This window comes from Ranitomeya variabilis, chromosome 6 (assembly GCF_051348905.1).
Source record: "Ranitomeya variabilis isolate aRanVar5 chromosome 6, aRanVar5.hap1, whole genome shotgun sequence".
NCBI lineage: Eukaryota > Metazoa > Chordata > Amphibia > Anura > Dendrobatidae > Ranitomeya > Ranitomeya variabilis.
In genome coordinates, this window is record NC_135237.1 from 400,701,180 (window position 1) to 400,728,188 (window position 27,009).

A 27,009-nucleotide genomic window follows, 5' to 3' on the forward strand; every position below is an offset into this window, starting at 1 on the left:
ACATTTTCGGGCACGTGACATTTTTTGATCGCTTTTTATTCCGATTTTTGTGAGGCAGAATTACCAAAAACCAGCTATTCATGAATTTCTTTTTTTTTTGGGGGGGGGGGGCATTTATACCGTTCCGCGTTTGGTAAAATGGATAAAGCAGTTTTATTCTTCGGGTCAGTACGATTACAGCGATACCTCATTTATATAATTTTTTTGTTTTGGCGCTTTTATACGATAAAAACTATTTTATAGAAAAAATAATTATTTTTGCATCGCTTTATTCTGAGGACTATAACTTTTTTACTTTTTCGCTGATGATGCTGTATGGCGGTTCAATTTTTGCGGGACAAGATGACGTTTTCAGCGGTACCATGGTTATTTATATCCGTCTTTTTGATGGCGTGATATTCCACTTTTTGTTTGGCGGTATGATAATGAAGCGTTGTTTTTTTTGCCTCTTTTTTTTACGGTGTTCACTGAAGGGGTTAACTAGTGGGACAGTTTTATAGGTCGGGTCGTTACGGACGCGGCGATACTAAATATGTGTACTTTTATTGTTTTGTTTTTTATTTAGATAAAGAAATGTATTTATGGGAGCAATATATTTATTTTTTGTAATTTTTTTTTTTTTTTACACATGTGAATATTTTTTTTTTCACTATAACATTGGGGGGGGGTGTTGGAATGGGAGTCATGTTATAGCGTAAGATCGCTGATCTGACACTTTGCTGTGCACTGTGTCAGATCAGCGATCTGACGTGCACTCCTGCAGGCTTACCAGCGCTTGCTCTGAGCAGGCGCTGGTAAGCCACCTCCCTGCAGGACCCGGATGCAGCCCCGCGGCCATTTTGAATACGGGGCCTGCAGGAAGGAGGAGGTGGGAGACCCTCGGAGCAACGCGATCACATCGCGTTGCTCCGGGGGTCTCAGGGAAGCACACAGGGAGCCCCCTCCCTGCGCGATGCTTCCCTATATCGCCGGAACACTGCGATCATGTTTGATCGCAGTGTGCCGGGGGTTAATGTGCCGGGGGCGATCCGTGACCGCTTCTGGCACATAGTGCCGGATGTCAGCTGCGATAGTCAGCTGACACCCGGCCGCGCTCCCCCCGTGAGCGCGGCCGATCTCGCTGGACGTACTATCCCGTCGGTGGTCATACGGGCCCACCCCACCTCGACTGGATAGTAGTTCCGATGTCAGAAAGGGGTTAAATGAGAAGGTGTGTCCAAACTTTTGGGTGTGTGTGTGTGTGTGTGTGTGTGTGTGTGTGTGTGTGTGTGTGTGTGTGTGTGTGTGTGTGTGTGTGTGTGTGTGTGTGTGTGTGTATATATATATATATATATATATATATATATATATATATATATATATATATATATATACACACACATATATACATATATATACATACACACATATATATACATACACACACATACATATATACATACATACATACATACATACATACATACACATATGAGTTTCAGAACCATGAAGTAATGGGAGAAGGTGCCTGTGCCTAGGTCTTGTATTGTATAAAGTGAATGGCCAAGTGCTTGAACATCCCTTACCTATGGAATAGGACACACCAAATCGACTAGTGGAAAAGAGGTTTTGGAAATACATGGGGGACCTACATACAGAATAATGGGCAGGTAGATGGTTTTAATGGTACAATTGATATGTATCATTGTATGTATGAACTATATTTGTGGCCAAAAGTTCTGAAAGTGACTAATTTTAAATGTTCCCAATGTTTGCAGCGTTAAGGGAACCCATCAGTTCTACGGTTTGGGCAGCATAAATAAGAGGCTGGCTGTATGATCATAGTCACGTATACTTTTCTTGAAACAACCACACACACTAATTTAAGTGGGGGTCAAAATAGTTACTAAACCTGTTTTTTTTCCAAACTGCAGTTTGCAAAATGGGGTCTCTTTTTGGATAAATCTGCTGTTTTGGCACTTTGTGGGTGCCATTTACACAGCCCTGAAACTATTACAGGAAACGGTGACCCAAAAGCTAAATAGCATTCTCTCTCTTTGGAGTTCTGCCATGTGCCAAAACAGAAGTGTGTGACCATGTATAGGGTATTGTCATACTCATAAGTTATTAAATTATTTCTTCTGAGTACTATTTTTCCTATTAGCCACGGTAAAAGTTAAACAAAAATCATAAAAACCAATACTGTCTTCCCTTTCTCCAGATCTCATTCCATACTGTCTAATGTATAGAGCCAGGGACTGCATTGCTAATGCAATTAATAGATGCAATAGCGGGCAGTCCTCGCAGGTGCCCCTACCCAATTTAAAATAGGGAGAGTGTTTTGACATTGACAAGTAGATTAGCTCTTGGGTTTTGTAAACTAGGTTAATCCACTTAATGAAATTTGGACCCAAAATGAAACTCTGCAAGACTTAATTTAGGCATGGCCATTCTACAGAGTCAAAGCTTCGGATGCTTCGGCAACAACCAATTTTCATTCCAAGCTACTCCCACCTGAGAAAATAAAGTTCCACTTACTGTATATTGTCAGAGGAGCTTTTATTTGGCATGAACCCAAATAGGTCCGAGTGCATTATGCTGTGAATAATTTTATTAAGTCACTTTGCCAGTATTTTGGTCAATATTTTGGAGTCAACAATAAGTAGTGAAAGATGCAAACTTCCAGCATGTAGCCAACACCAAGATTTTATGGATCTTATTTTCAGAATTGCATTGTAATTAACTTTGGGGATAGACCTATGCACATATTCATACCTTGGTAATATTCTGCCATCTGGTGACTTCCCCCTTGGATTGTTTTTGTATTTTGATAATTTCATGTCTCTCATCGGCCTCACCTTGACTTTCATTGCTTCTTGTTTTTAATAAGTAACTTTTTTTGTATACTGATGTACCTCAATATAATAGTTACTATAAATAATTGTAACTTCTGATTATTATGGAGTACTACTTAATGATATTTTAGGCTTGCTCTGTGTGCTCTCATTCATACTGGAATTACTTTTTGGATTATAGGTTTCTCTAAAGCAACATTTTAGATGAAAGAGTGTAATTTTTCTTTTTCATTCCACTTTGTGTTTATTGCTGTAAAGCACATGAAAAGTTAAACTTCCTGAACGCAGTTTTGAATACTTGGAGGAGTGCATTTTCTGACATTTAGGCCTCCCAAAGTAGCTTCAAAACTACCGTATTTTCTGGTGTATAAGACGACTGGGTGTATAAGATGACCCCCAACTTTTCCATATAAAATATGGAATTTGGGATATGCCTGCTGTATAAGACGGGGGTCATCTTATACGCCCAGTCATCTTATACGGCGTGTGGTTCCCAGGGTCTGGAGGAGAGGAGACTCTCCTTCAGGCCCTGGGATCCATATTCATGTAAAAAATAAAGAATAAAAATAAAAAATATGTATATACTCACCCCTCCGAGAAGCCTGGCTGTCACCGCTGCAAGCGTCTGCCTCTGTTCCTAAGAATTGCAGAGCGTGAAGGACCTTCGATGATGTCACGGTCTTGTGATTGGTCCGTGACCGCTCATGTGACGTCATCGAAGGTCTTTCACGCTCTGCAATTCTTAGGAAAGGAGGCAGACGCTTGCAGCGGTGACAGCCAGGCTTCTCGGAGGGGTGAGTATATCCATATTTTTTATTTTTATTCTTTATTTTTTACATGAATATGGATCCCAGGGCCTGAAGGAGAGTTTCCTCTCCTTCAGACCCTGGGAACATCCAGGATCGCTCCCTGCACATGCCGTACCCGGCGTATAAGACGACCCCCGACTTTTGGGACAATTTTTAGGGGTTAAAAAGTAGTCTTATACGCTGGAAAATACGGTAAATGGGCTAAAAAACAGATTTCAAAATTTTGCTCAAGGGAACCCTGTCAGCAGGATTGTGGACAGTAACCTATAGTGTGTCGGGTCAGCGCCGATATACTGATTAAAATGATACCTTAGTTGATGAAATCCGTCTTGTGGTTGTTTTTTAATCTTTATTTACAGTTTTTAGCTCGTGCCCCCATTTTAAAATGGGGTCTGCCGCGCCTGTGCAGTAGCAGCTATCGGTGTATATAACTGATCCATCTTGCTGGATAAGAAAAAAAAAATAAAATCCTCCTCCAATATTGTGCCGCCTGCGTAATAGCAGCTCTTGGATCACCTATATACACCGATATAGCTGATATAGCTGATATACAGTGGGGCAAAAAAGTATTTAGTCATTCAGCAATAGTGCAAGTTCCACCACTTAAAAAGATGAGAGGCGTCTGTAATTTACATCATAGGTAGACCTCAACTATGGGAGACAAACTGAGAAAAAAAAATCCAGAAAATCACATTGTCTGTTTTTTTATCATTTTATTTGCATATTCTGGTGGAAAATAAGTATTTGGTCAGAAACAACATTTCATCTCAATACTTTGTAATATATCCTTTGTTGGCAATGACAGAGGTCAAACGTTTTCTGTAAGTCTTCACAAGGTTGCCACACACTGTTGTTAGTATGTTGGCCCATTCCTCCATGCAGATCTCCTCTAGAGCAGTGATGTTTTTGGCTTTTCGCTTGGCAACACGGACTTTCAACTCCCTCCAAAGGTTTTCTATAGGGTTGAGATCTGGAGACTGGCTAGGCCACTCCAGGACCTTGAAATGCTTCTTACGAAGCCACTCCTTCATTGCCCTGGCGGTGTGCTTTGGATCATTGTCATGTTGAAAGACCCAGCCACGTTTCATCTTCAATGCCCTTGCTGATGGAAGGAGGTTTGCACTCAAAATCTCACGATACATGGCCCCATTCATTCTTTCATGTACCAGGATCAGTCGTCCTGGCCCCTTTGCAGAGAAACAGCCCCAAAGCATGATGTTTCCACCACCATGCTTTACAGTAGGTATGGTGTTTGATGGATGCAACTCAGTATTCTTTTTCCTCCAAACACGACAAGTTGTGTTTCTAACAAACAGTTCCAGTTTGGTTTCATCAGACCATAGGACATTCTCCCAAAACTCCTCTGGATCATCCAAATGCTCTCTAGCAAACTTCAGACGGGCCCGGACATGTACTGGCTTAAGCAGTGGGACACGTCTGGCACTGCAGGATCTGAGTCCATGGTGGCGTAGTGTGTTACTTATGGTAGGCCTTGTTACATTGGTCCCAGCTCTCTGCAGTTCATTCACTAGGTCCCCCCGCATGGTTCTGGGATTTTTGCTCACCGTTCTTGTGATCATTCTGACCCCACAGGGTGGGATTTTGCGTGGAGCCCCAGATCGAGGGAGATTATCAGTGGTCTTGAATGTCTTCCATTTTCTAATTATTGCTCCCACTGTTGATTTCTTCACTCCAAGCTGGTTGGCTATTGCAGATTCAGTCTTCCCAGCCTGGTGCAGGGCTACAATTTTGTTTCTGGTGTCCTTTGACAGCCCTTTGGTCTTCACCATAGTGGAGTTTGGAGTCAGACTGTTTGAGGGTGTGCACAGGTGTCTTTTTATACTGATAACAAGTTTAAACAGGTGCCATTACTACAGGTAATGAGTGGAGGAAAGAGGAGACTCTTAAAGAAGAAGTTACAGGTCTGTGAGAGCCAGAAATCTTGATTGTTTGTTTCTGACCAAATACTTATTTTCCCCCATAATGTGCAAATAAAATGATAAAAAAACAGACAATGTGATTTTCTGGATTTTTATTTCTCAGTTTGTCTCCCATAGTTGAGGTCTACCTATGATGTAAATTACAGACGCCTCTCATCTTTTTAAGTGGTGGAACTTGCACTATTGCTGAATGACTAAATACTTTTTTGCCCCACTGTATATATATATATATATAATATGGAGGAGCCATTTTAAAATTGTTTTTTTTTTCCTATATGAATAACATCAACCACATTTATTTTTACACATAATAATAATAATCTTTATTTTTATATAGTGCTAACATATTCCGCAGCGCTTTACAGGTTGCACACATTGTCGCTGTCCCCGTTGGGGCTCACAATCAAAATTCTTTATCAGTATGTCTTTGGAATGTGGGAGGAAACCGGAGTACCCGGAGGAAACCCACGCAAACACGGAGAGAACATACAAACTCTTTGCAGATGTTGTCCTTAGTGGGGCTTGAAGCCAGGACTCCAGCACTGCAAGGCTGCTGTGCTATCCACTGCGCCACCGTGCACACATGCGATTATGCTGCTTTGCAGGTGCCACGGCTGGCACCTTCCTGCAGAATGTTTTTTTTTCCTCTTTCTTCAGTATGTACAGGTATTCATTATGCAAACTAGGGGACAGGTCAGTGAGGGATCAGTTACCTGACTGCATTATGAATACCTAATCAGAACACCACATATAAACACCCCCCAGGGCACGAGCATATTATTAACTGAAAATAATAATAATAATTATTTATATAGCGCCAACATATTCGGCAGCACTTTACAATTAAGCGGGGACATGTACAGACAATAAATTCAATACAAGATAAGACAATTCAAACAGTGACACTATGTGTGAGGTCCCTGCTCGCAAGCTTACAATCTAAAGATTAAAAAACCAAAAGATGGATTTCAACAACCAAGTTATCATTTTAATCAGTATATAACTGTGCCGACCTGTCACTGTCTGTAGGTTGCTGTGCACAATCCTGCTGACAGGTTCCCTTTAAACAAACACTTCTAGCAATATAATACAATATAAAGATTGTTACTAAAATAAAACTGATGTAAATCTACAAATTTCAAATCTTAACTACCGGAATTTTGTGTGTTATGAGTAATATAAAAGTAATATAAAATTCAAATTTTTCAAACTTTGAGGAATTCATACCTGCTAGTTTAATCAACTTAAAACTATCAAGAAAAAAAATGTGTTCTGACAAAAACAGTCTCAGAATCAGAGGGATATGTAGAGGCCATCCAGGGTTATTACCACTTAAAGTGACATGTCAGATCAGAAAAAAATAAGGCTCTGCCAGGAAGGTCAAAACTGGACTTTGCTTTAGTCTCAGAACTTGGCAACACAAAAGGAACAAAAAAAAACGTATTGGCATAACGGGATTTGGGAATCTTGATGCAAGGTAAATTTTAAGGCAAAATCAAAGCCAAAAAAACAAACTGAACCAGCAAAGTACACTACAGCACAACACAAAAATACAGCCAAACCTGCAAATGATGGAAAAGAATGAGTACATGGCTACGATTAATAAACACACCAATGGTATACTTACATTTCCAAAAAAATTATCTCTTTGTATGTGCTGCTGTGAATTGCTTTCCAGCTCAAACTCTACATCATCATTATCACTAGCAGGAGCAGAGTCCATGCCAGTGGCAGCCAGGCGTACATGAGGCATCTGGAAGAGATTCTGAAAGAATGAACAGTATAAGAGGCAACATAAAACTATCACAAAACAAAAAATAGTGGAAAAGGTGCGCAAACCATATTTACTTTGTGGTCTTCTTCATTCACTTTCATGTGTTCAGACTCGAGATTCTTTTCCGTACCTGCAAAACTCCCTCTTGTCTGACAGAGGGAAGAAAAAAAAAAATACAGATATAAGCAAAATATCCAACCCCCTTTGTAAATTAGGTTTACTAACATTTACTAAATTTATACTGCTTGCAATAAACTAAACAATGTAAAAAGTTCAACAATAGTAATATAAAACAAAATATATAAAGGAACAGGGAATGGGAGAGTCAGTTCACAGTATATCAATTCTTCCGATGAAGATGGCCCCGGCTCTGGGCGTGTAGAAGCAAACAATGTGAAAGCTCTCCAGCGTGGTCATGAAAAAAAACTTCATGTTTATTGTATAAACATTAAAAGGACATGTAGTGGATACACTAGGAAGCCCAGCATGGCTAGCGACTGACATGTTTCGACAGTGAGGTCTTAATGAAAGTAGAAACACGTCAGTCGCTAGCCATCCTGGGCTTCCTAGTGTATTCACTACATGTCCTTTTTAGGTTTCTACAATAAACATCCTGACCACGCTGGAGAACTTTTCACATAATATAAAACAAGTGGTTTCTCCAGCATAAAATGCCACACTGCAGTCTCAGAATTCTTCAGTACTTAATAGAACAGCTTTGGTTGCTGTAACCTGCTGTAAGCATGACGCATAACCACACATCAGCTTCCAGCAGCCTTCCTTGTGGGCAATAGTCTCCAGTTCAACAATATTCTTCTGTTTTTGTGCTACAACTAACTGCCTTCTGCAAATTCCAAACGTTGTCTATGGGATTCAACTCATGAAACTGATGACCACTCTAGAATCTCCCAGGACATCTGAAGCCAAACCCAAGTTGAATGGTTCAATGAAGCCCAAGCTTCAGCTTCCTCACTGAAGACAATAAGCTTTTTCCTGACACCAGATTGAATCCATCTTGCCCTCCACAAGCTGCAGGTTTCTGGTGCTAGAGGTGGAAAACAAGCCCCAGAGTACTAACAAGCCACTGCCGTGCTTCACTGCAAGCTGGATGTGCTTTTCATTGTTATTTTCAGATTAAAGGAAACCTCTCACTAGGTTTGGCAGATATAAGATACGGTCACCGCCTTTCAGGGCTTATATACAGAATTCTAAAATGCTGTAGATAAGCCCCCGATCCGACCTGAAACATAGGAAAAATAAGTTTTATTATACTCACCTGCCAGGCGGTCTGGTCCAATGGGTTTCGCAGGTCCGGGTTCGGCGCCTCCCATCTTCTTGCGATGATGTCCTACTGCTTGCTTCATGTAGATGACGTGTCCGTGCGTCATTCACATGGGTTCCCCGGCATTGTGCTCCTGCGCAGGTGTACTTACCTGCCCTGTTGAGGGCAGAGCAAAATACGTCACTGCACAGGCGATGGGCCTCTCTGACCTTTCCCGGCACCTGCACACTGCAGTGCTTTGGTCTGTCCTCACAAGGGCAGATAAATATGGCTGCGCAGGAGCGCCGGTATCGGGGAGCGATGAAGCAAGAAGGAGGGCGGCGCTCATAAGAAGATGGGAGGTGCCGGACCGGGACCTGCGACACCCATCGGACAGGACCGCCTGCTGACGAGTATAAAAAAAAAGAAAAACACAAAACTTATTTTTCTCATCTTTCAGGTCGGATCGGGGGCTTATCTACAGCATTATAGAATACTGTCGATAAGCCCTGAAAGGCGAAGGCCGTATCTTATATCGGCCAAACCTGGTGACAGGTTCCCTTTAAGTTTGATTATTCCTCCTACAGACATACTGCTGTGACCACTAGACCTGACAAAGTCTAGTTTTGTTTCCTCACTGCACAGAAAAGAACATGAAAACTTGTGTTGTATTTACAGTATAAGGTTGTGAGCATATTGGTGTTTCTTGGGTCAGTAGAATTGAAATTTAGAAATGAAGACCATCAGCAATTAGCGCATTAGTGTGCAAACAAACCTCAGTACTTGCTGCCATCAAGCCTTGCTAGTGCAGCCATAATTCCTATAACTTTGAACCTATGAACTGTGTTTCCAGTTGTGTCTCTAGGAACAGTCAATGTATATGCGTTGCACAAACAAGCAAAAAGATGCAATAAATAAGGAATAAGCAAACAGCTTTGGATAAGTCCTTATCCGGATATCTATAGCACTTACTGAATAGCTGCATTGGGAACTCGGATACTTGCAGCGCTCCTGATAATCAGCTGTTCAGCTCCGCAGCTGCATGTTTCGAGGCTTCCTTGCTACATTTGTTCCACGTGATGACTACATGATATCTGTGCTTCCCCACAACACATGCCTAACAGGTGAGCCGGTTTTTCTACTTCTGTCTCTAAGAATTCAGACCGTTTGCTCAGACCCTCATATTTAAGCCACATGCAGTCCATTTCCTTGTGATCCTCCTTCAGATTGGTTTACTCCTTCATTGGAGTACAGCTGTGTTTAATTAAACTGATAGAACTTGATTTGGAAAGGCACACACCTGTCTGTATAAGAACTCACAGTGCATGTCAGACCAAATGAGAATCATGAGGTCAAAGGAACTGGCCATGGAGCTCAGAGACAATTGTGGCAAGGCACAGATCTGGCCAAGGTTACCACAGAATTTCTGCAGAACTCAAGGTTCCTAAGGCTATGTGCACCCGTTGCGAATTTGGCTGCGGATCCGCAGCGGATTGGCCACTTCGAATTCGCAGCTGTTTTCCATGCAGGTTAAAAGAAATATTTCTGTATGGAGGGAACAAAGAGCTTTTAGCAATTATGCTCCTGTAGGGGCATTAAGTAATATTATTGCTGCAAAGAGGCATTAACATGGGTGCACTGTCTTATTAACCTGGGACGAGTATGATTTTTAGTAATAGATAGATGGATAGTTTTAACAAATGACATTGGTGGATCAGATCAAGCTCTTACAATGCTCACAAAAAAAAAAAATTGCCTTACCATGTAGGAAGATCTTTTTGTATTTTGAATTTCTTCTCCCTCAACAATTCCACGTTGCATTCCCGATGGCAGTAGCCTTTTAAAGTAAGCTTCTAACTGGTCATCAAAAAACTCCCCATCATCCAGCTCATCTGTTAAACAAGCGAAAGTATTCCTCATAAGAATGTATGAAATAACAAAAGAAAAATATGTACAACTCGCCATGAGTATGCGGTGTCAGCCTTTAATCCCTTCATCCCCACTGACCAGGCCAATTTTTTCAATTCAGACCAGTGTCACTTTATAAGGCAATAACTCTAGAAGGCTTCTAGAACGGATACCAGCAATTTTGAAATTGTTTTTTCGCGACACGTTGTACTTCATACTAGTGGTAAATTTTCAAACTTTTTTTTGCATTTATTTATGACAATTTCGAAAATTTGATAAAAAGTAAACATTTTTGTAATTTTTGCAAACGTATTAAATATCTGGTTTAAAAGCATAACTTTATTTTTATTTTCGTTATGGAGTTAAGGGTTAAAAGTTTATCAATTTCTCATTTTTCCAACAAAATTTACAAAACCAGGGGGCCTATATGATAACTACCAAAAAGTTGCACCATTTTAAAAACTGCACCCCTCAAAGTGCTCAAAACCACATTCAAGAAGTTTATTAACCCTTTAAGGGCTTCACAGGAATTAAAGCAATGTGCAAGGAAAAAAAAAACAAAAAACATTTTACTTTTTCTCACAAAAATATTGCATTTTCATAAGGAAACAGCCTTACCAAAACCTGTGCTGCCCCTGCCTTTATAGTGGAGGCCTGCTGCTTCTAGCCAATTTGTCACCTAGCAGGTTTTGTTAAGGCTGTTTTTCACAATTATTCTATGTTAGGCTACGTTCACATTTGCGTTGTGCGGTGCAGCGTCGGCGACGCAACGCACAACGCAAATGTAAACGCATGCACAACGCAGCGTTTTGTGACGCATGCGTCCACTTTTGCATGGTTTTTGGCGCAGAAAAAACTGCATCATGCAGCGTCCTCTGCACCCTGACGCATGCACCACAGTGACGCATGCGTCACAAAACGCAAGTGCAACGCATGTCCATGCGCCCCCCCATGTTAAATATAGGGGCGCATGACGCATGCGTCGCCGCGGCTGCGCCTGACGCAACGCTAATGTGAACGTAGCCTTAGCTGTTTTGAAATTAGTGTTAGGACTTGCAAGTATGAAGACCCTTGACATTGGGTTGCAAGCTTATCTATTTTGGCAAAAATATCAACTTGTCCTCATTTAATGTATTTATCTTTCATTATTTTTTTCATCTTTCATTGCACTTTTTATAATTTTTGAAGGATGCAGCCAAGCCACCTTTTTGTTGGCTGGGTGTACTGGGACATCTGACCCTGTGGCTTGCATGTATATAGTGCTGGGCAGCCCACCTGATAATATTATGGGAATCATCAATAGGCTGTTAGCCGGACACGTTGCATCACGCATACCTGTGTGACTGGCGTTCTACTTAAGACTCATTTGTGTGCATTTTTTCTACCAGGCAGCCAACCCCTCCGTAATCTTGTAGATGTGTGGGTGGCTGTTTCTATCAGGATGTTTGCACCTGTGCTGCCCCTGCCTTTAGGCAATGTGTGCACGTTGTGTATTTGCTTGCAGAAATTTCTGCATCTCTTGGCAGAAAAACGCAGCTGAAAATACACACATTTTTTTTCATGCGTTCGTGTAAATCCATAGAGCTAAATAAAGATATAATTAAAAAAAAAAAATTGTGATGTCATTTCCTTGTTCAACCTCTTCAGCCAGATACCCTCATTAATATTAAATCAAGACACACAGTCACCAGCCTATGTAGGAGCATTAACATAATTAAGGCTACGTTCACATTTGCGTTGTTGGGCGCAGCATCGGCGACGCAACCAACAACGCATGTACACAACGCAGCGTTTTGCGACGCATGCGTTGTCATAAGATAGTAAAGATCAGGAAATTCGGCGCAGGGAAAACGCTACAAGTAGCGTCCTCTGCGCCCTGTCTTGTGCGTCAATATGACGCATGCGTCGTAAAACGCATTACAACGCATACCGGCGCATGTCCATGCGCCCCCCCATGTTAAAGATAGGGGCGCATGACGCAAGCGTCGGTATCCATCGACGACGCTGCGCCCAACAACGCAAATGTGAACGTAGCCTAACCTACATATGCTGTACCAAAAAAGCAACTGGAAATCTGCATTTAGTGCCATTAGTTTATTTTTCAATAAATAAAAAATAAAAAATTGCCTGGGCCCCCTCAATTTTTATAACCAGAAGAGGGAAAGCCGGCGGCTGACGTTAATATTCTGGGAAGAAGCCAATAGCCAAAGGTTCCCAGGCTATTAATATCACTCACAGTTGTTTGCTTAGCCTTTATTGGCTAGTTTACATGGGAACCTCCCAAAAAATATATATAGCGCTAACATATTCCGCAGCGCTTTACAGGTTGCACACATTATTTTCGCTGTCCCCGTTGGGGCTGACAATCTAAATTCCCTATCAGTATGTCTTTGGAATGTGGGAGGAAACAGGAGTACCCGGAGGAAACCCACGCAAACACGGAGAGAACATAGGAACCCAGGACTCCAGTGCTGCAAGGTTGCTGTGCTATCTGCTGTGCTATCCACTGCGCCACCGTGCTGCCCCATAGTCCAATAAAGTCCTTTATTTGAAATAATCACACAGACTCCTTTATTGAACCTAAATTTACTATACTTACTGAATGCCTAATCCCCGACACCCTCATCTCCTGCAAACAATAAAAAAATAATAAACCAACATAATACTATCTTGCCCGACGTAGTCCACTTAATACTGAGTGTCCCATGGCGATCTCATGTGTAGATCATTCACATCAGGAGATGTGACTGCTGCAACCGGCCTCCGACAATACACTGCGGGAGGGATTACCTCGTGTCAGTGAATCAGTTTGCTGCAATGAGAGTTCACCGGAGTTCATCAGTACCGATGCTCTCACTTACGGCACTACCGCTGTGTGAGAACTTTACCACGCAGCGGTGCTTAAGTGAGAGCACTGGAGCAGATCAGCTGATGAACTCCGGTGAACTCTCACGACGGCTCAGTGATACACTGACAGGAGGTAATCGCTCCAGTAGTGTATCACCAGCGGCCGGGAGAGATCGACATGGTACACTCTGTATTAAATGGACTACAGCGGAAAAGTGAGTCCACGCTGGTTTGTTTATTTTTGATGGTTTGCAGGAGACACGGGCATGGGGGATTAGGCGCTCGGTGATGATTTTTTTTTCTTCTTCCTTGACAATTATACACAGGTGCCGGATGATGACATTATACTATCATCGGCTCATGCTGTCTCTGTTATATGCGACAAAAGACGTAGCCGGATGGGAGTAGTAGTCCCATCAGACGACACCTGGGTACACACACACACACACACACACACATATTCTCCACCTATAGACAGACACACATTCTCCGCATACACATTCTTCCTCCTTCTGACATTTCCCTTTGAAAATTTGCAGCGTTTTTGGCAGCAGATACACAAGCTTTTTTACACCTGCGTTTTTATTGCAGATTTGACTGGCTCAATTGAAGTCAATGAGTCAAAAAGCTGCAGAAATGCAAATACTGTAGAATTGACATGCTGCAGAAAATAAAACGTTGCAAGTAAGGACAGAAATGTACTGATCATGTGCATAACACTTCAGGATTGTCATTGAATTACCTTGCTTTAGTATTCCATTGTGCTTTTGGACCATTTATTCACGTAAAAAATGCAGCGAAAACGCATCAAAAAAGCATTGTGTGCACATAGCCTTATTATGGAGGCCTGCTGCACCCTGCTAGTGCATTTGTAATCTGACCGGTTTTGGTAAGGCTGTTTCCTTATGGTATGTTTTTCACAATTTTTCTATGTTTTCAAAAGAGTAACAAGAGAAAATGGACAGAACAATTTGTTGTGCAGCTTCTCCCGAGAACACCCATATGAGGAAGAAAACTACTGTTTGGGCGCACAGCAGTGCTCGAAAGAAGCAACATTCGACTTTGTTAGCACAAAATCAGCTGGAATAGATAGCGGACACAATGTCACATTTGGAAAGGCCCAGATGTGCCTAAGGGCTCTTTCACACGCCCGTGTCTCCGATACGTGTGGTGACAGTTTTCACACGTAGTGGAGACACTGACAAAGGTAGACCCATTCAAGTGAATGTGTTTCCACGGACCGTGTATCCGTGGGCAAAACACGCTGACATGTCCATTTTTTTACTGTCAGCACGGGCCACCAAACATTCCGCACATGTGCACATAGAGAACACACACATGGATGTCATCCGTGTGACACGCACTGGCGCCTGAGAAGCAGCGCTGTTCCCCGGCACTGGGTGCAGAAGACTTTTCTCATCATTCTCCCCTGCTCTGCCGGCAATCAGAGAATGATGAGAGTTGTATTCAGATGATCACAATGACAGCAGGTGGCGGATGATGTGACTATTACTCCCATCAGCATAAAACTGCTGCCGCTAATAACAGTGACAGCAGGAGCAACTGATGGAAGTATTCATCAGCCACCGCTTGAGCTATAAATACATTTTTTTTTAAAATGGCGTGTGTATCACCTCTATTTTCTATAACCAGTCAGGCAAAACTCACAGCTGGGGGCTGCAAACCTCCACTGTCAGCTTCAGCAAGGTTAATTACTAAGAATAGAGGGGTCCCCAAAATATATTTTTTTTAAATTTAAATAAATAATTACTAAAAAACGGTGGGGCGCCATCCATTTTTAAACAACCAGCCTTGCTAAAGCTGACAGCTGGGGGCTGGTATTCTCAGGCTGGTAAGAGGCCATAGATATAGGCCCCCCTAGTCTAAAAATAGCAGCCTGCAGCTGCCCAGAAAAGGCACTTCTATTAGATGCACCAATCCACGGCTTAATAATGGAGAGGTGTCTAAGACACCTCTCCATTACTAATCCCATAGTTGTATGGTAGATAAAGACACAGCCAGTATAAAGTATTTTATTAGAAATAAAACAAAACACAGTTTTTCATTTTTATTTAAAAATAACAAGACTTAGTTATACTCACCTAACGTCTCATCCTCTGCAGTAAAACTTAAATAAAAAAAAACAACATCCCTCAACTGTTGGTCGTTCTGTCCAACGCCGTAATCCATGTCTCGGGGTTTAATAGTTTTGAACCTGGATGGTGCCAAGTTGCGAATGTCCAGGCTGAGAACCACTGGTGAATGAGCTGCTGCGAGCGCAGCATCAGTGACTAGAGGTGACATCATGGTGGTTACAGCTGGTCAGTAAGGCTGCGTTCCCAGTAGGGCAGAACAGCGGTGACCTCAGCACCGTGGGGAAAAAGTCAGTCATGAGGTCACCACAGTTCAAGCTCAGTGTCTTCTCAGCAGGTCACCGTGAAAAATTCTCACAGAACTTTATAACGTCGTGCTGCGAAAACAAAAACACATTATTTCCAACTAAATGTTGGTTTTGCCCCAAATTTTTCATTTTCATAAGGGTAATAGGAGAAAATTGACCATACAATGTGTTGTGCAATTTAGCCTGAATACACAGATATCCCATATGTGTTGGAAAATTACTGTTTGGGTTCACAGCAGGGCTTGGAAGTGAAGGAGTCAAATGAATTCTGGAGCACAATTTTGGTTGGAACAGATTGAAAATGTAATATCACACTTGACAAGCCACTTACATGCCAAAACAGCAGAAACACCCAAAATTGACCCCATTTAGGAAACTACACTTCTTGAGGAATTCATATAGGGATGTGTATGCAAATTGCCTCTTCAGAGAAAAAGAGGACTTAAACTCTATAGCGCCACCTGTTGGAAGTAGCGATCCTACAAGTCACAATGAACCCTTTAGCGAGTCGTGCAATATGACTTAGGATAAAAGCGAAATCAGTATCTCAATTCGCAGACACGGTGTTTCAGGCTGTTGGCCCTCGTCAGTGCGAAGCATGAGAACTGATTTGGCTAGATGAGAAGCTCTGGACTGGGGTCTAAGGGGTAACGTTTCTCTTTATGGAGAGTGACATACCAGCTGGTATGTCACTCTCCATAAGGAGAAACGTTACCCTATAGGGAGGTGGTGAGCATTTTTAATCCACAGGTGATTGTATAACATTGGGCTGAGTCAAAGGAAAATTACCATTTATTCCACTAAAATGTTGCTTTGGCCCCAGTTTTCAATTTCCAAACAGTAAAATAGGAAAAAAATGAATGGTACAATTTATTATGCAATTTCTCCTGAGGACATCAATACACCATAAAATGGTCTAAAATTGCTTTTGAGACGCAGAGCAAAGCTTAGAAGGGCCATATTGGAATTCAGATTGTTCTGGAATGGTTTGAGGGTACCTTGTCACATTGGCAGAGAGACCTTGAGGTGCCAGAACAGCAGAAACCCTCCACAGGGACCCCATTTTACAAACTACACCTATCACGGAATTAATTTATGGGTGCAGTGAGAATGTTGACAGCACATGTGTCTCACAGAATTTTATATCATTGGGCGGTGAAGAAATAAAAATTACAGTTTTACTTCTAAAATGTTGTTTTAGAACCAAACTGTTATAACGGCTAATAGGAAAAAACGGACCTCACAGGTTCTGATGCAATTTTTTCTCAGCGCGCCAATACCCCACATAAAATCCGGAACTACTTTTCAGACACAGTAGAAAGCTAAGAAGGTAAGGAACACAATATTATATTGAAGACTTTGTTGTTATGGTTTGTGGGTGCTATGACCCACTGGAGAAGCCCCTGAGGTGTCAGAACAGCAGAATCCCCAATAAGGGACCTAATTTTACAAACAACACCTCTCAATGACTTGATCTAAAAGTGCAGTTATCATATTGACACCATAGGTGTGTCACGTAATTTTAAACCATTGGGCAATGAAGAAAAAATATTTACATTTTTACCACAAAAAATGTTGGTTTTAGCTCTACATTTTACATTTTCACATGGGAAAATGGGTAAAAATTGTACCAAAATGTCAACATCTCTACTGAACATGGTAATAACCCATATGTGGCTGTACAGTACTGCTCAGCCATATGGCAAGACTCAGGACGGAGCGCTATTTCACTCTTGGAGAACAACTTCTCATAGAATAGTTTGCAGACTCCATATACAGAGCCCCTTAAGTGACCACATTTTGGAAATTACACACAACATACAGTACAAACATACAGTACATACAAGATACAGTACATATACACAACACATACAACAGTACATACTCACCAATCAACTTGATCCCAAGGCCCTTGCTCACCTGTAAAAAATATTAAAATAATAAACAAACAATATACTCCCTGATCCACAGAAATCCAATTAATGTGAGTGTCCCACGACGATCTCCCATGGAGAGCTGCAGCATCAGATGATGCGACCGCTCTCCAGGGGCTCCGGCAATACAATGACGGAAGGTATCTTCCACACTATCTCACTTGCGGCACTGCTGTATTGGAAAATTCCCACGCAGCTTTGCCATAAAGTGAGAGCCTGAACTCAGGTAATCTCCTTCAGTGATACACTGCAGGAGCCATTGTCTCCTGTCAGTTCATCACTGGGAGGCCCTACACCCGATGTCACTGTTGTATAGTGGAGATCGTCGTGGGACATCCGTTATTAATTGGATTGCAGCGGAAAGGGAGTATACGGTTGGTTTATTATTTTAATTGTTTTACAGGCGATCGAGGGCGTTGCAGGAATTAGGCGTGTTTGTAAGTATGGTGAAATTAAGAATATTAAAATACTTTCTTGCTGTGGTTTTTTTTAAATTATTATTTTTTTTTTTTAACTCTCACTACTATAGGATTAGTAATGGATAGGCGGCTTATTGACGCCTCTCCATTATTAACCGGGCTTAATGTCACCCTACAATACAAAGGTGACATTAACCCCTTATTACCCCATATCCCACCACTACGCGGGAGTGGGAAGAGAGGGGCTAAGTGCCGGAATTGGCGCATCTTGCAGATGCGCCATTTCTGGGAAGGCTGCGGGCTGGTATTTGTAGCCAGGGGGTAAATATCCATGACCCCTCTCTAGGCTATGAATATCAGCCCGCAGCTGTCTGCGTAGCCTTTCTGGCTATAGAATATAGGGGGACCCCACGTCATTTTTTTGGGGGGTCCCTCTATTTTAACAGCCAGTAAAGGCTACGCAGACAGCTGCAGGCTGATATTCATAGCCTGGGAAGGGGCCATGGGTATTATTTATTATTACCCCCTTCGCAGGCAAAAAATATTGGCCCCCGGCCAAAGGGGGAAACCCTTTAGCACAGAAAATTGGGTGGGAGCCCACGTCATTTTTTCCCTTAATCTAATATATAATTGTCAGTCGGCTCTGTCAAAGCTTCCAGCGATTGTGTCGCTATCCCACAATCCACTGCGGCCAGCTGCTGTGACAAAAACGGCGCCGCTATTCCGTTGGGAGATAAGCGGCGCTAGCCGTTGATCTCCAGACAGTAGCTGCGCCTCATCTCCCACCGCAAAGAGGTCAGCGGCAACGCAGCCGGGAGATGAGCGGCACCCAGCATCGGAACTACGCCGACCGCCATACTGAAACACCCAAGTTAAGGGTATTCCGATATGGCGACCGGGATTCAAATCCCCCGCCAAGCCGCGTGGCACCGCTCATTGGCTGAGCCAATGAGCGGCGCGGGATTCAAATCCCCTGCCAAAGCGGGGCTGAGCGCCAGGGGGATGTTCATTTCACTGCACTCCCGATGCAATAACTATTTCTAGCAAATTATAATGTGCCACGAAAAAAACAAATCTCAAAATCACTGGGATTTGTTGAAGCGTTCCAGAGTTATTAACAGAAAGTGACACTGGTCAGATTTAAAATATTTGGTCTGGTCACTAAGGGGTCAAACCTGCCAGCTACATTCCTATGGTGAGGAAATGGTAACAGAGTTGGCTCATGAGATTTCAAGAAATTTCAAGCATAGATAGTATATCCACAGCATACATGGAATGGTGATGCAGATTTAAATCCACAGCAGGCCAATTTATGCTAAGGAGGTTACTGCAGATTTCACACTTCGTATTATTTTTAAAATACACAAGTGGTCAAAATTGTTGGTACCCCTCGTTTAATGACAGAAGAACCCACAACGGTCACAAAAATAACTAACAAATGTAATAAATTAAAAATATATGAAAATGAACAAATTAAACTGAGACATTGCTTTTCAACCATGCTTCCACAGAATTGAAAAAAATAAATAAAACTCATGAAAAAGGTCTGGACAGAAATGATGGTACCCTTAACTTAATATTTTGTTGCACAACCTTTTGAGGCATTAACTCGAATCAAAAAATTCCTGTAACTGTCAATGAGACGTCTGCACTAGTGATGAGTGAGAATACTCGTTACTCGAGATTTGCTCTGGTGTTCTCTGAGTGTTTGGATCTGCTCGGAGATTTAGTTTGTCTCCGTAGCTGCATGATTTGCGGCTGCTAGACAGCCCGAATACATTTGGGGATTTCCTAACAAACAGTCAACCCCCACATGTACTCAGGCTGGCTAGCAGTCGCAAAACATGCAGCTACCAGCGACAAGCTAAATCTCCTAGCACATCCAAATACTCGGACATCACCCAAGCATGCTCGGGAACTCTTGAGTATACTCGCTCATCACTATTCTGCACCTTTCGACAGGTATTTTGGCCCACTCCTCAAGAGCAAACTGCTCCAGTAGTCTTGTGTTTGAAGGTTGCCTTTTCCAGATGGCATGTTTCAGCTCTTTCCAAAGATGCTCAATAGCATTTAGATCAGGGCTCAAAGGAGGCCACTTCAGAATAGCCCAATGTTTTCCTCTTAGCCATTCTTCGGTGTTTTTAGCTGTGGGATTTGGGTCATTCTTCTGTTGCAAGACCCATGACCTGCGAATGAGACCAAACTTTCTGACACTGGGCAGCACATTTCTTTCTAGAATCCCTTGATAGTCTTGAGATATCATTATACCCTGCACAGATTCTAGACACCCTGTGCCAGATATAGCAAAGCAGCCCCAGGACATTAACCCCTTCATGTCCCAGCCTTTTTTTACCTTAATGACCCGGCGATTTTTTGCAATTCCGACCAGTGTCCCTTTATGAGGTAATAACTCAGGAACGCTTCAACGGATCCTAGTGGTTCTGAGACTGTTTTTTTCGTGACATATTGGGCTTCATGTTAGTGGTAAATTTAGGTAGATAATTATTGCGTTTGAAAAAATTGAAATTTGGCTAAAATTTTGAAAATTTAGCAATTTTCAACTTTTGAATTTTTATTCTGTTAAACGAGAGCGTTATGTGACATAAAATAGTTAATAAATAACATTACCCACATGTCTTCTTTACATCAGCACAATTTTGAAAACCAAATTTTTTTTGCTGAGAAGTTATAAGGGTTAAAATTTGACCAGCGATTTCTTATTTTTACAACGAAATTTACAAAACCATTTTTTTAGGGACCACCTCACATTTGAAGTCAGTTTGAGGGGTCTATATGGCTGAAAATACCCAAAAGTGACACCATTCTAAAAACTGCACCCTTAAAGGTGCTCAAAACCACATTCAAGAAGTTTATTAACCCAGGTGCTTCACAGCAGAAGCAACATGGAAGGAAAAAAAGAACATTTTATCTTTTAGCAACAATTTTTTTTATTTTCCCAAGGGTAAAAGGAGAAACTGGACCCCAAAACTTATTTTACAATTTGTCCTGAGTACGCTGATACCCCATATGTCGGGGGGAACCACTGTTTGGGCGCACGACAGGGCTCGGAAAGGAAGGAGCGCCATTTGACTTTTTCAATGAAAAATTGGCTCCAATCTTTAGCGGACACCATGTCGCGTTTGGAGAGCCCCTGTGTGCCTAAACATTGGAGGTCCCCCACAAGTGACCCCATTTTGGAAACTAGACCCCCCAAGGAGCTTATCTAGATGCATAGTGAGCACTTTGAACCCCCAGGTGCTTCACAAATTGATCCGTAAAAATGAAAAAGTACTTTTTTTCCACAAAAAATTTCTTTTAGCCTCAATTTTTTCATTTTCACATGGGCAACAGGATAAAATGGATCCTAAAATGTGTTGGGCAATTTCTCCTGAGTACACCGATACCTCACATGTGGGGGTAAACCACTGTTTGGGCACACAGCAGGGCTCGGAAGGGAAGGAGCGCCATTTGACTCTGAATGAAAAATTAGCTCCAAACGTTAGCGGACACCAGGTCGCGTTTGGAGAGCCCCTGTGTGCCTAAACATTGGAGCTCCCCCACAAGTGACCCCATTTATGAAACTAGACCTCCCATGGAGTTAATCTAGATGTGCGGTGACCACTTTGAACCCCCAAGTGCTTCACAGAAGTTTATAATGCAGAGCCGTGAAAATAAAAAATCACTTCATTCCTCAAAAATTATTTTTTAGCAAGCAATTTTTTATTTTCACAAGAGTAACAGGAGAAATTGGACCCCAAAAGTGATTGTCCAGTTTGTCCTGAGTATGCTGATACCCAATATGTGGGGGGGAACCACTGTTTGGGCACACTTCGGGGCTCGGAAAAGAAGTAGTGACGTTTTGGAATGCAGACTTTGATGGAATGGTCTGCTGGCATCATGTTACGTTTGCAGAGCCCCTAATGTGCCTAAACAGTAGAAACCCCCCACAAGTGACCCCACTTTGGAAACTAGACCCCCCAAGGAACTTATCTAGATATGTTGTGAGCACTTTGAACCCCCAAGTGCTTCACAGAAGTTTACAACGCAGAGCCTTGAAAATAAAAAGTAATTTTTCTTTCCTCAAAAATTATGTTTCAGCAAGCAATTTTTTATTTTCGCAAGGGTAAGAGGAGAAATTGGACCCCAATAAATGTTGCCCAGTTTGTGCTGAGTATGCTGGTACCGCATATGTGGGGGTAAACCACTGTTTGGGCGCACGTTGGGGCTCGGGAAGGGAGGGAGCACCATTTGACTTTTTGAATGCAAGATTGGCTGGAATCAATGGTGGCACCATGTTGTGTTTGGAGACCCCTGATGTGCCTTAACAGTGGAAACCCCTCAATTCTAACTCCAACCCTAACCCCAACACACCCCTAAGCCTAATCCCAACCCTAACCCTAATCCCAACCCTAACCCCAAACCTAACCACATCCCTAACCCAACACACCCCTAACCATAACCATAACCACAAGCCTAATCTTAACCCTATTTCCAACCCTAGCCCTAATTCCAACCCTAACCCTAAGGCTATGTGCCCATGTTGCGGATTCGTGAGAGATTTTTCCGCACCATTTTTTTAAAATAAACAGGTAAAAGGCACAGCGTTTTACCTGCTGATTTACCGCGGATTTTTGTGCGGATTTCACCTGCGGATTCCGATTGAGGAACAGGTGTAAAACGCTGCGGAATCCGCACAAAGAATTGACATGCTGCGGAAAATACAACGCAGCGTTTCCGCGCGGTATTTTCCGCACCATGGGCACAGCGGATTTGGTTTTCTATAGGTTTACATGGTACATTAAACCTGATGGAAAACTGCTACGAATCCGCAGCCAAATCCGCACAGTGTGCACATAGCTTAATTCTAACCCTAACCCTAGTCCTAACCCTAATTCTAACCCTAACCCTAGTGGAAAAATAAAAGTAAATATATTTTCTTTATTTTATTATTGTCCCTACCTATGGGGATGATAAAAGGGGGGGGGGGGGTTGTTATTTACTATTTTTTCTATTTTGATCACTGTGATAGGTTTTATCACAGTGATCAAAATGTACCTGGAATGAATCTGCCGGCAAATTCGGCAGGCCCACTGTGCATGCGCCCGCCATTTTGGAAGATGGCGGCGCCCATGGACAAGACGGACGGACACCGGAAGGCTCAGTAAGTATGAGGTGGTGGGATCGCAGCACGGTGGGGGGGGGGGGTGTATCAGAGCACGGGGGGGAGCGGACAGGAGGACGGAGGAGGGCGGAGCACAGTACAGTACGGGACAGGAGAGAGGACTGGGGAGATCGGTGGCGGTGGCAGATCAGGGTTTCCAGCCATAGCCGATGATATTCCAGCATCGGCCATGGCTGGATTGTAATCCTTCACCACTTTTCATAGGTTAAATATTACAAATTGCTCTGATTGGCTGTTTCACTTTCAACAGCCAATCAGAGCGATCGTAGCCACATGGGGGCAAAGCCACCTCCCCTGGGGTGAAGTACCAGTTCCCCTGTCCCTGCAGATCGGGTGAAATTGGAGTTAGCCCTTTCACCCCATCTGCAGGGACGCGATCCCTCCATGACGCCACATAGGCGTCGCAGGTCGGATTGGCACCGACTTTCATGACGCCTACGTGGCGTCACAGGTCGGGAAGGGGTTAAAAAAACATCCTCCATGTTTCACAGTAGGGACAGTGTTCTTTTCTTGATATGCTTCATTTTTCTGTCTATGAACATAGAGATGATATGCCTTGCCAAAAAGTTCCATTTTTGTCTCATCTGTCCATAGGATATTCTCCCAGGAACTTTGTGGCTTGTCAACTTGTAGTTTGGCAAATTCCAGTCTGGCTTTTTTATGATTTTTTTTCAACCATGGCATACTCCGTTGTCGTCTCCCATGAAGTCCACTTTGGCTCATACAACGACGGATAGTGCGATCTGACACTGATGTTCCTTGAACTTGAAGTTAACCTTTAATCTGTTTAGAAGTTTTTCTGGGCTCTTTTGTTACCATTTGTATTATCCGTCTCTTTGATTTGTCATCAATTTTCCTCCTGCGGCCATGTCCAGGGAGGTTGGCTACAGTCCCATGGATCTTACATTTCTGAATAATATGTGCAACTGTAGTCACAGGAACATCAAAGCTGCTTGGAGATGGTTTTATAACTTTTACGTTTAACATGTTTGTCTATAATTTTCTTTCTAATCTCCTGAGAACTCTTTCCTTCGCTTCCTCTGGTCCATGTTGAGTGTGATATTTGTGATATACACCACGTCACCAAACAGTATCTGTAGCCCTATATATAGGCCCACTCACTGATTCCAAGATTCTAGACACCTGTGATGCTAGTTAGTGGACACACATTGATTTAACATGGGCCTTTTGTCACATTATTTTCAGGGGTGCCATCATTTCTGTCCAGGCCTATTTCATGAGTTTTTATTTTTATTCTTTTAATTCTGTGGAAGCATGGTTGAAAAGCAATGTCTGACTTTCATTTGTTAATTTTCATAGATCTTTTATTTATTATTACTTTTGTCAGATTCAAGTTATTTCTGTGACTATTGTGGGTTTTTCTGTCATGAAATGAGGGGTAGCAACAATTTTGACCGTGTGTATATGAAGTAATACGCACCTCTATAGTTTTTGCTTTAGCATTTCTACAAAAAGTTCTGCCGTTTTTATTAAGTGGCATTTTTGTGCGTTAGGGAACTTATACCTAAAACAATCCTCGACTGACACAAAAAAAACCTCACTTTAAAAAGCTTCATGTGAATCATGTCTTATATTAAAGAGTTCCATTTACGAGTGTGGATGTTTAATATTTGGAAGGGAGAATAAAACCTACATAGAGAGAGTCCCCCTGTATTAAATTAATGTGTAATACCTAATTGTACACAATTTTTCAGAGTGCAAGTCCAAAACTTCTGTGCCGACTAAGCTTGGACGCTATTAAATCCAAAGCTCAGTACCAACCAAACATAAAATATAAAATATTTTATTGATAATGCTTAAAAACAAAATAGTAAAGGGTTTACATAGTACAAGAAAAATGGGGACAAGGCAGAGTAGCCCCAAAGCAATCCATATAGAGATTAATTAATCAAATACAATCACATAAAAGGGAATCATACCCAGTAGGTGAAAAAAATATATAATATATACATACACCAGCAGGGGTCAGTGTGGCTCCTAGAAAAAACGTGTAGGTCAGTAATCCCAAAATGGTTTAAGGAGCAATAATGGTGTGCTACAAAAAGGGCTACACCAAAAGGAGGGTTGAAGGGGGTATCAATGTTGGTACAGTTATATTGGCAGTATAACCTTAGATATAAGTAAAGTGCCCGTGCATGTGCAAACATAAAGCCTATGTAGGCTGGTATAGTACAAAAGAGGCTATAGGTTAAAAAAAAGGGTTCCTTTTTCCCACTGCAATCCTCCTACCAGCAGGTATTTGTATGGCATCTTATAGTTAACCTATAGCCTCTTTTGTACTATACCAGCCTACATAGGCTTTATGTTTGCACATGCACGGGCACTTTACTTATATCTAAGGTTATACTGCCAATATAACTGTACCAACATTGATACCCCCTTCAACCCTCCTTTTGGTGTAGCCCTTTTTGTAGCACACCATTATTGCTCCTTAAACCATTTTGGGATTACTGACCTACACGTTTTTTCTAGGAGCCACACTGACCCCTGCTGGTGTATGTATATATTATATTTTTTTTTCACCTACTGGGTATGATTCCCTTTTATGTGATTGTATTTGATTAATTAATCTCTATACGGATTGCTTTGGGGCTACTCTGCCTTGTCCCCATTTTTCTTGTACTATGTAAACCCTTTACTATTTTGTTTTTAAGCATTATCAATAAAATATTTTATATTTTATGTATGGTTGGTACTCACCTTTCTTATTGGGTATCTGTGATTTTTGGTAGTACGCCATATGCAATTGTTGGTCTATATACTTTGGATAAATCCAAAGCTCGCATTATTGTGAAGGCTGCTCTGGGCTATAATATATGATGAAATACAGTCACAATGTTAGTCAACTTTTTATGTAGATTCATTTTTATATGGAAAAAACAGCTGGTTACCTAGGCATATAAAGCATGGCGCAAGCAGGCTGTATGCTTTACAGCCTATTAGCACTGCTCTGACAGGCAGGACAGCAGCATCAGCCCAGCTTCAGTGTCTCCCTGCACTTCTCCGAAACTCCAAAGAGAAGGCTGCATCTACTAGCAGTCTGGAAGAGCACACAGTTCAGACCAATGATGGTATCATGCTGTGGTCAAAAGTATTAATCAGGATTAACCCCTTCACCACCTTGGGTTTTTCAGTTCTTGAGTTTCCGTTTTTTTGTTCCCCTTCTTCCCAGAGCCATAAATTTTTTAATTTTTCCATCAATATGGCCAAGGGCTTGTTTTTTGCGGGACGACTTGTACTTTTGAACACCACCATTGCTTTTGTCATGTAGTGTACTGAAAAATGGAAAATAAAAGTGCGGTGAAATTGCAAAAAGTGCAATTCCACAATTTTTTTTTCTTTTGTACCATGTTCATTAAAATATGCTAAAACTGACCTGCCATTATGATTTTCCAGGTCATTACAAGTTCGTAGATACCATATATAGCTTTTTTTTTTTAATAAAAGCAGTTTAAAAAAAAAAAAAAAAAGTCACCATTTTCCCAAGACTCATAGCGTCTCCATTTTTCGTGATCTGCAGCTGGGCGAGGACCGAGCTGACGTTTTTATTGATACCATTTTGGTGTAGATATGATCTTATGATTGCCCATGATTGCATTTTAAAGTAATGTTGCGGTGACCAAAAAAACCACAAACGCAATTCTAGTGTTTTGATTTTTTTTTTTCTTGTTACGTCGCT

General features: G+C 41.9%; 1 protein-coding gene across 3 annotated transcripts in view; it reads right to left on the minus strand.

Annotated features, from left to right (window-relative positions):
- CEP192 (centrosomal protein 192) overlaps nucleotides 1-27,009 on the minus strand; it is a 241,915-nt gene that overhangs the window by 137,075 nt on the left and 77,831 nt on the right. For 2 of the 3 annotated variants that reach the window (XM_077270146.1, XM_077270147.1), the window contains exons 7-9: nucleotides 10,380-10,510; nucleotides 7,432-7,506; nucleotides 7,211-7,348 (exon numbers count right to left, since the gene is read on the minus strand). In XM_077270146.1, coding sequence (XP_077126261.1) covers nucleotides 7,211-7,348; nucleotides 7,432-7,506; nucleotides 10,380-10,510 — 344 coding nt within the window. Of the gene's footprint in view, nucleotides 1-7,210; nucleotides 7,349-7,431; nucleotides 7,507-10,379; nucleotides 10,511-26,030; nucleotides 26,138-27,009 lie in introns of all 3 variants that reach the window. The other variant, XM_077270148.1, reaches the window with a different exon arrangement.